The 10,541-nt window shown below is 38.4% G+C and overlaps 1 protein-coding gene across 1 annotated transcript; it reads left to right on the plus strand.

Moving 5' to 3' along the window:
- The first annotated feature begins 453 nt into the window (after positions 1–453).
- LOC107673024 (E3 ubiquitin-protein ligase RNF115-like) lies at positions 454–10,523 on the plus strand. Its single transcript, XM_016466442.1, has 9 exons — positions 454–582; positions 1,612–1,670; positions 4,761–4,815; positions 4,963–5,231; positions 7,117–7,185; positions 7,580–7,652; positions 7,741–7,834; positions 8,075–8,190; positions 9,716–10,523. Exons 1-9 carry the CDS (start codon positions 505–507, stop codon positions 9,833–9,835), a joined length of 933 nt encoding a protein of 310 aa, XP_016321928.1. The 5' UTR covers positions 454–504; the 3' UTR covers positions 9,836–10,523.
- The last annotated feature ends 18 nt before the right edge of the window (positions 10,524–10,541 follow it).

Consider the following 10,541-nt stretch of genomic DNA (forward strand, 5'->3'; position numbering starts at 1 on the left):
AATGTCCAACAAAAATATCAATTTCGCTAGAAAAAGAGACATATTGAGAGCAGTGCCGTCCTAGCTGCGCAGGGCCCGGTACGAGGTAGGGAGCGGGGTCCCCCTCGGTCCGTTCACCGCGGGGCCCGGTGCAGCCACACCAGTTTCATCCCCCTAAGGACGGCCCTGATTGAGACAGGAACACATTTTGAGCTATTTAATTTCATTTTTTTATATTCATTATTGTTTATTAATCACTCCCTTGATTTTCATTTTACTATTTACAGTCTGAGGCTTGTAGAAAACACATTTCACTGCAGCTGTAAGGATGTGTGACAAATAAACTTGACTCTGAATCACTGTATCGTTTTGACCAGTTCATTTAACCGTCCGAGTGAATCGACTCGCTACAATGAATCGGACTTCCGAACGCTCAATGTCAGAGCGCCTCCTTCTGCAGTGGGCGGACCGATGGCCTGCGCTGCTGCTGTTTGGGACACAGACAGAGACAGTCTCACGGAAAACATGGCGGAGGCTGCGGCGGTCCCTCCGCATCGCTTCTTCTGTCACTGTTGTAAGGGTGAAGTGAGCCCCAAACTGCCGGTGAGTCCGCGTCGCTTGTAACGCACAGCCGGTTCATCTTAGTCGGTTTCTGTACTCCCGCTATCGCTTTGGCAGGTTTGGCTGTTGTGCTAAAGTTAGCATGGTAGCAGTGTATCAACTTGATGTGGGCGAAAGGCCTGTCGTGCCTTGTTGTTTGTATATACACACTGAAAATAAACGTATTTATCGATGACCGGTGTTTTTAAACATAAGACTGGTGCTCGTACACGGGAAAACTGACGTGTTTTACCTTCAGCACAAATGCTACACTGTCTTGTGTTTTCGTGCTATCTTTCTTTACAAATAGTGACTTATTCACATTTTAAGACATGTTAGGCTTTAATAAATTTTCAGTTCATGCTGTTACCGTTGAGAGATGTTCAAAAACGTCTTTAAATCCTGAACTCTTTTCAAAAGCGAAACCGGAATACCAAATATTTCTGTTTCTGTTTTAAGTTAGTTGTCATATGACGTGCATCGCAAATCTGTCAATTACTGTTTAATTTAAGCACTTGTTGGTCAGTGTGTCAGTAAGTCAATCCATCATGAGCTGTTCCGGTGAGGATGAGTTGTGTGCAATCCCTTGTTTACTACCCATTTAACTTAGTAAACGTCATACTGTATTTAGAAGATGAATCATAACTGGTTCGTGCTTGGTGTATATCGTGTGAATGAGGCAGAACAGTGTTCCGAGTTGTGCTGCATGTCAAGATAAGCAGCCATTGTCCTACTTTTGTTGGAGACCCACAGGATGATGACCTGTCTTGACCTGTTCAAATCGGAGAAAAAAAAAAATAGGGAAGCAGCCTCTTAAATCAGCCAGCAATTGTTCTGACACACATTACAGGGAGTGTCTCTCCTCATACGGGAATATTTGTTTTAAAATTAAAATAAATGTGTGTTGTGGTGCTATGCAAATGTGTGTGTCCTCACAAAAGCACAGCTATCTTGTTTGTTAGTTTTCAGTGTTGATGTCAACAGTGTGATTTTCAGACATTGTATTCTAATTGTGATTTTGCTTGTGTTCAGGAGTATATCTGTCCCAGATGTGACTCGGGCTTCATCGAGGAGGTTACAGAAGACTCCAGGTGAGCTTTTCAATGGCTGCACTTCCTCATTCGTTGTCTCCGGTGGCATGTTGCAACTCATGCACTGCTGCATTAACATGGCAGCTCTTTCAGTGCCTTCTGGAGAATATAAATAAGTTGATTGTGTCACCTGGATTCGTAGCACCACCAAACGGACATGAGAAGTAAAAGATGTGAACACAGAGCTGTGATGTAATTTTTTAGTATTGATACATCAAGAAAAGTTGTAGATCATTCATAGATTGTGCATCCATTCTGCCAGAGGAACATGAAGGATTTGTTGAATTCCAGCTCAGTTTAGTTTGTCATTTTGGAATTTATTGGGGAATTTAGATCAGTGGTTCTCAATCCTGGTCTTAGATTTCCAGCATACTGCACATTGTGGATGTCTCCTCTTTTTATTTATATGATTAGGTCTTTAGTAGACCTGTGCTGTCTCTGAAATCATTATATTCAGTGCATACTGTGAAAATACATGAAGAACCTCTCGACTGTTATTGATTCAAGTACTTTTGAATGCTATGAATGCATTGCTGGACATACCACATCTTAGTGCTGGGCGGTATGACCAAAAATTTATATCACGGTATTTTCCAAAATTATACCGGTTTCACGGTACATGACGGTATTTGTTTTTCATGCATGACCGGGTGTTAACCATATTTTCTACTGATTGAGAGAGGAAATACTGCAGTATATTGACTGAGAATGCCCTATTTTACTGTCATGATGAGTGAATATTGTCAAAAAATACCACACTAAATAGTGACTAAACACAACCCCTTTAATGTTAACCAGGAGTCACTCACATTTATAATCGCGGCATCGTCTGATAAAATCAACATGCATCTACACTAAAGAGCGGCTATGCGGTTGTTTTGGCTATATTACTTTTTTGTCTCATGCAGCGCACTGCCTGCACCTGAGTAACAAACTTTAAAAAAACAACAAACAAAAAACGTGCATGTGATATGAACTACGCTCATATTTATAATTCCAAACAATCAGTAAGCAACAGGTGCTAGGAAACGCTGTTTTGTACTCATTTATTGATGAGTCGGCTGCGGTGCGGCCAACTGAATGCGCTGCTTCTCTGCCGCTCACTGCACAGAACAGACGCCGAGAGAGGCGACACTTCTCCGGGAAAGTCAGACCTCGCGTTCGCGGGACAGCACTGGCGAAATCTTCCAACTGAACCATAGCTAAGGTTTATCCAAAAGTCACTAGGTTTGTCAGTATGTATATTCTATGGGAAAAACCGCTAAAAGGGTCTGAAAGTTGCTAAAGTCGCGCTCGTGTGTGTGAGACGCGGGAGCTGATGGCAGGGGGCGGTGGATATTTGTGGCAGTCAATGTGGATATTGTGGATGAGTTCTTCTGTGTCATCATCACGTTCTATTAGTTCTGCAGCTTCAGTTTCGGAACTTTCACGCTTAGTAACGCATACAGCTGTTCCCTCACCACAGTGCAACAGTGAAAAGGGACCCCTTTCAAACAGTGTCGCGTTCCGAACATTGTTTAAGCGACATACACCGGTATTGCGGTATTTAAAAAATTCATATCATAACAAAAATAAACACCGGTATTCGGTATGAACCGGTATACCGCCCAGCACTACCACATCTCCCATGTTGCCATTGTCATTGACTCTATATTCTTTTGCTTAAGATTTACTAGCAGTAACCTTGTTAACTAGCAGTAACCTTGAAAATTGTTAAATTTGTGATTTGTTAAAAGATTTTGGCAGATCTATTCATTTATTTGAAATACATAAAACATTTAATTTATACAGTGATTTGAAAGAAAAAAAAACATTAAGTGGTTTGGCATGATCTTTTATTATTGTTTCCTAGGGGAAAAAACAATGAAGTTTTGTTGATTGAATTTTTTTGTTTGAAAGTCATGTGGTGCAACTGATGTGCAGAAAAATGCCGAAAAAAAGCATAAAACAGGAAATTATATCATAGACCTTGCAGACCCTAATGACTGTGTGTCAAGGTTGCAAATGTCTCTAAAAATATAACTTGATCATTTTATGGTACAGCAAGGTTAGTTCAAGTTGTGGAATGTCATGTGGTGCAACCCTTCAAAAAGCTTATGTAATAAACTAAATAAATTATTGGAATTAATAATTCAGAATATTTGCTTTAAAAAATTAAATAAAGAAATAGGTGTGGGCATTTTCATTTTTTCAAGGTGTAAAGAAAATTTGTTATTACCTTTCTCTTGATGGTTACAACGCAAGACATTTTAAGTCATTATTAAATTGAAACTTTTCTTGAAAATTGTATAAAAGTGTTTCAAAACCATAAGAAACTATCATGAATAAGTTCACTTCTGAGAACTTGGCACGTGTTAAAAACTAGATTTATAAAATGATTTTTTTTATTTCTTTATTGGACACTCTTATTTGTCATTGACCTACTTACACTAGAAAAGAGTTGCTCAACTCACAGCTCTCTCAACTTTTCAAATCTGATGACTCCTCAGCTGCTTTGGCATTGTAGGATAGCAAAGTGTCCACTGATTGAATGCAATCTCCGCTGATGAAGTCAGTCATTTGGGTAATGTTCACTTACTGTTTCTGTTCTATTCATACTATGTAGTAGGGAAGTGCTGGTCATCTTTTGAAGGCAGCAGAGGTGCCTATGGTATCTCACGATCCTGCTTGTGTAGTTCAGCTGTTGAATATGGTATCTGAAAATAAATGAATGAAAAGCTAAATAAATTAATTCACGAATTTTTGTATTATTTTAACGCATATCACCATTCCTAACAAACAATAAACATTGCAGTCATTAAATATTTGCTTGGTTATGACTACAGCTCACATGAAAACAGACGTAACCAGTGCCATCACACTAAAAGACTTCTGTGAAGTCATTGTCTGGGCACCATGGGTAGCGAGGCAGCTGTGTTAGCCTTCAAATGAGTGAGACATCCAAATTGTGCAGTTCTGGATTGAGAAGCACTGGTAGGTCAATGACTCCCTCACTCTGACAGTCAGCTGTACTGCAGTGAATGTTGCCAAGTTCCATGAAACAGCAATATGTAGCCAGATCTGACATGAATGTGATTGTTTCATCCTTAGTCTTCTGGACAGTAGTTCAAATAGCCTTGATGACACAGCTTCACAGTTTGCTGAGGTATGTTGACCCCTTCCTTCTACAACATCTTTCCTGCCTGAGATACAGATTGTGTAGCTGTTGAAAAGGAGTTGTTGACTAAGTTTGAATGAGGTACATTGTACTTCTCATTCATAACTATCTCTTTTATGCCCTCTTTGTCTGTAGCTATGGCAGCTGTTATTCGTGGAGAGGCCGTTCAGTATGGATCTAGATAGTCCTGACTCTGAGCGGGTCCCGGGAGGTGGCAGTGGGTCTGGGAGTCTCGGAACAGGGCCATTCGGCGGTTCTGTCCCAGGTGGGCTTGGTGGGTCCCTGGGTGGCCCTCTAGGCGGAGGAGAGCACTGGGGTCCTGGTCGTCCTCCACGCCTGCACACGCAGAGGAGGTACCGATCCAGAGGAAGCAGTCGACCGGAGCGCTCTCCCGCTGTTGAGGGGTAAGTTAAATATCTCAGTTTTTCATTTGGTCATGTTCTGTATACCAAATCAGTGGATTTGTTTTCATTCTCTTTTCTCTGAGGTTGCCCTGTCATAGTTTCTTTTATGAATTTTAACTGAATCTCTGCTGAAGGCCTGTTCACACCAAATGTGAGATCAGCATGAATGTTTGGCATGCTTAATCAAGATCAAATTGTCTCCCATGCAAGGAGCTGACAGTCAGACAGTAAAGTGGCATTTTGCAGATTAATCAAGCTGTTGTGATGCATTAAGGAATATAGAATCATTTTGTTTGCAAGTAAAGTACAATGTTGCATAAATCTACTTCTGACTGGTATATACAGTGGGTACGGAAAGTATTCAGACCCCCTTCAATTATGTATATATATATGCACATATCATAGGTTGCTGTACATGGCTGCTTTTTAATGCAAGGATATTATAATACAAGGTACAGATATAATAATTAATAAATATAAATTAAATCATGAATCTGAAGAATAAACACTAGGTAAAAATAATATCCTATAAATAATAGCTATCCTTACATTAAATAATATTATTGATAATAATAAATATAGCTGCAAGCAGCGATATGGGGCCAAGACCCTGAAGGGGCTGTAGCGCAGTACAGAGCAGGAAAAACAAAAACAGTGGAAATAGAATGTACGTAAAAAAGTTCAGATGAGAATGAACAAAAACACATGATTATGAAACACATGAAAACACTGATTGGAGATGAACACACATGGAAGATCCAACATCTGGAACAGAAGCAACTTTCGCACCATTACTGGCCACAGTACAGGTGCATCTCAATAAATTAGAATGTCGTGGAAAAGTTCTATGACTTAGCATGCTAACCAGATTAGCATGCTAAGCTAACTTAATGCTAACGTAGCTTATGGTTAACCTGATAGCTGAAGAGCTACATTAGAAAGAATGCTATGCCATGCTATGCTAACTGGCATAAGTCAACAAACACAGGCACAGTCTATTTTGGAGAGGTATTTCTTGGGAATGGTAGCAAATCTCAAAAATCTGGTCAGTCATTTCTGTGCGGCTCAGTTGAAAAATCATCTGATCCGTTTTTGGACAAAGTTGGACAAAATTTGAAAATTTTGAAAATTTGGAGTAGCGAAAAAACTGTTTTTCATTTACTTCAGTATGACAGACAGGCACATTAATGGAAAATTACAAATGAGATATCGTCAGCATTGGCATAACCCAGGGAACGAAAGAATACAAAAATAACAGAATTTGGACAATGTTTTCAAAAGTGATCCCTACTGATTTTTGTGCAGATACTTTAAAGGTTCAAAAGATATTGCAATTTATGACAAATTTTAAAATGGTGGACAGGCGCTTGGTCAAAATCGACATCCACAGTTTCGGCATGACCCAAGGAATCCATAGACACCAAGATCATGATTTTGTAACAAACTGTTCAAAATTGACTAGAGCATATGATATTGTATATTTCTAAATGGCAGGACATTTAGATTTCTTCAAAAACAATGAAGTAAACTTAACAAACTGAATATAGGCATAATGAGTAGCAAATAAAGGTAAAAAAAGGGTAATAAATAAGCCAATAAATGTAGGTCTACCACAGTATTACAATAGGTAGTAAACTTCTTATACATGAATGAAACTGTTCTTCTCAACAAAAATGTGTAAAACCAGTTTGTTCCACAAAAAATGTGGGGAACAAAATCTGTAGTCCTGAAGTTACTGGCAATATTTTCATGTACTGCATGTGGGTCAGATGACTGATTAAAACAGCTCAGGAAATGTCAATAAAAAAAAAATGAAGGAAGTTGGCAGAATTCCCCAACACCAATATCAGTTCCTCACTGATGTCTCTCTCCTCTTTCCTTCTAGAATAGTACAGCAGTTTCTCGCAGGCCTTTTTGCCAATTCAGGAGTACCAGGCTCTCCTCCACTGTCATGGTAAAGACTTTCCCTCAGTATTTTGCAGCTATGTAGTTTGGGCAGTCAGTATATATAGATAGATAAATGTATTTATATGTTTGGTTGATTTTTAATTAAAGAAATTATGACAGTGACATATGTCTTCTAGATGTCACATCTAGTGGTCTTTTAATTTAAATTAAATTTAATGAGTATTTGCTATATGCAGTAATTGATATTTCAGAGTTGTTGAGCTTCACTGAATTATGGCATACAAAGGCTGATTTTTATTATATATAATACATTACATATAGTTATTTATATTATATGTTGAGGGTCATATAATATAAATTAGCTTTATAAAGGGCAAGTGTGTATTTTGTTTTTTCTCCAATCTTATCTGTGTGTGTGTGTGTGTGTGTGTGTGTGTTAGGACGGGCATGCTGCACTCAAACCCTGGGGACTACGCCTGGGGACAGGGGGGTCTGGATGCAGTCATCACACAGGTAGCCGAGCACGGGTTGTTTGTGCACGTTACCTGATCCATGGCTTTGTGCATATAAGCTAATCATCTGTGTGTTGTCTCTCACACAGTTATTGGGTCAGTTTGAGAACACAGGTCCTCCTCCTGCTGAGAAAGAGAAAATTTCCTCCCTCCCCACTGTTATCATCACTCAGGAACACACTAGTTAGTTTCTCCTCTCTCTTCCCTTTTCTTTGAAGCTCTTGTTTTTTTTTTTTTTCTTCTGGTCTGTAAGAGGCACAGTGTGTCATTTTAGTTATGATTTAAGGCTCTCAGACTCAGTGAAGGTCATTGACCTACCAGTATGAGTCTTGTGTGGTGATTAATTATAATTCCTATTTAAGGCACTGAAATCTCATTATTCTCACCCCCTGCACGTTGTCTCTCTCTCCTCACTTCTCCTAGACTGCAATATGGAGTGCCCTGTATGTAAGGAAGACTACAAGGTCGGTGAGCCGGTCAGGCAGCTGCCCTGTAATCACATCTTCCATAGTGACTGCATCGTGCCCTGGCTTGAACTGGTGAGAGAAACAATAGGAAGGAAGGAACTGGACTAAAGGGAGAGAAGGGGGAAAAGACATAGGAAAAGGTCATGAATGCAGATATGAGAATCTTTTGAAGTAATAAAAATGATGAACGGTAATGGAAATATTCCTAGATATCTAGTAAGCACTAGAAAGCATGTTATTTTATTTGTGTACAAACATCTGATAATTATAATTAAAAGATTGGAGTCACAGTTCAAAATTATAAATGTAAAACATCTGAAACATTTTTATTGCAGATAGTGCAAAGAGTCTTTTTTCAAACACACATTTTATTGACTCGGCAACATCCATGTGATTTGCATTGTAGTAAAGACATCAAAACTATAAAATATCACAGGTGGAAGTAACAAAATGTGAACAAGAAAATGTAACAAAAAAAAAAAAAGTAGTTTGGCTAGACCAGGTTTTTTAAAAAACTTTTGAATGCCATGAATTCCAAAAATAGGACGATCCACTTGATCATCTTCCTCGTAGGCAGCTATGTATTTTCCACATTTATACAATGTTGACTACTGTGCAAATGTTTGGGGTTGGTTAGTTTATTTTTTTGTTTTTTTTTTAAGAACTCTGAAGAGTGCTGTATTTATTTGATCAAAAATACACTTAAACAGTCATATTATGAAATATTACAATTTAAAATATCTGGGGGGGTTTTCTTGTGATTACAAAGCTGAATATTCTGCATGCATTACTTCAGTCTTCAGTGTCACAAGAAGTCACAGAACCCATTCTAATATACTGAGTTGCTGCTCAAGAAACATTTATCAATGTTGAAAACAGTTGTGCTGCTTAATATTTTTGTTGAAACTGATAGTTTTTTCAGGATTCTTTAATGAACAGAAAGCAAAAAAAACACTATTTATTTGAAATAGTAAAGACATTTAAAATGTTTAATTTGTTCCTATTGAATAAAAGTATTAATTTCGTTTTTTTTTGTTGTTGTTGTTGTTGTTGTTTTGTTAAAGTACTTCAAAACCTCAAACTTTTGAACGGTAGTGTAAGTGTAATATTTAAAAAAAGACAGGGTTGTTTGTTAAATTCAATAACTAGCTTATATATTATTGTTCTGAAGCCAAGGCAAATTAAGTAAATATTATCTGGAAAATATTGACTTTTGTATTAAGTTGACTGACGGTGCAGGTGTGTTCCAGATGCAAAGGATGTTATAAGCAGTAGACATGAGAAATTGTGCTGCCTTACAAAAAGCAGTTCTATCCAAAATTCATTTGTAGTTTTAGCCAAAAAAGTCATCATATGTTTGAATCTATTGTTATAGTTCACTGTTCACTATAGTTCCCTGATACCAACACTGCAAACAGCATCGGGGTGAATAGTAATTATATTTTGTTCAGAACTGGACAATTTGTATTTTTGTGCTTATTAGATCCAGTCATGCTCAGATTTATCACATTACATGAGGTTCAATCTCAGTTTTAACTATATTTTCAAGGTCATGAATTGTCACCGACATACCTTTCTTTTTTCTTCCTCTCTGAAGCACGACACGTGTCCTGTGTGCAGGAAGAGCCTGAATGGGGATGAAAGCGGCACTCAGTCCTCATCAGAGCCTTCCTCCTTAAACACTGATCCTCGCACACCGGAGAGATGGTCCTTCTGAAACACACGCACACACGTCCGTCCATCTTATCCGGGCTCTCTGTCTTAACCCAAGCTATTTGTCTCTCTTTGCTTTTTTTGTCTATCCTTTATGTTCATCCCACCATGCTGGTATATTTTACTATGGTTTGTTTACTTCCGTTCTCTAACACAGAAACATTAGTATAGACAAAACTGAGAAGGACTGTGTCTTTCAGACGTCTTTGATCCCCTCCACAGTTTTCCACACAGAATTTTGACTAGTATTCCCTTCCCTTATTCCTACTCTGAGTGAACATACAAACAGTGCAGGATGAGGATAGGCTCGGGCACATATTGTTGCTATAGCAGCACAACTCCCAACCCACATTTAGATGGTCCCAGAGACGAGCTGTACTCCCCAGATAGCGCCTTTTATCGTTCAATGTGAATTCTCATTGGGATGGGGTGCCGTGTCTTTGCGGTTTATGAACGTTGCTTTTCTTCCCTAGGTTTTTTTGTTGTTCTCGCATCCCTTTTGTTCAGGAGATCATGAGGTTTTGTCTCTCTCTCCTTTTTGATTCCAACTCTGGTGTGTATATATCACAAACCTATCTATGTCATTCAGTTTAATTTGATTTAGTCCTTTTCACTCTCATTTCTATTACAGTTTCCTCTAATGTAAATAATTTTAGTTGGAAAACTCATTTAAGGAAGACAAAAAAAAAAACATTGATGATGAAAATGAT

This window comes from Sinocyclocheilus anshuiensis, unplaced genomic scaffold (genome assembly GCF_001515605.1).
Source record: "Sinocyclocheilus anshuiensis isolate Anshui unplaced genomic scaffold, SAMN03320099.WGS_v1.1 scaffold248, whole genome shotgun sequence".
Classification (NCBI taxonomy): Eukaryota; Metazoa; Chordata; class Actinopteri; order Cypriniformes; family Cyprinidae; genus Sinocyclocheilus; species Sinocyclocheilus anshuiensis.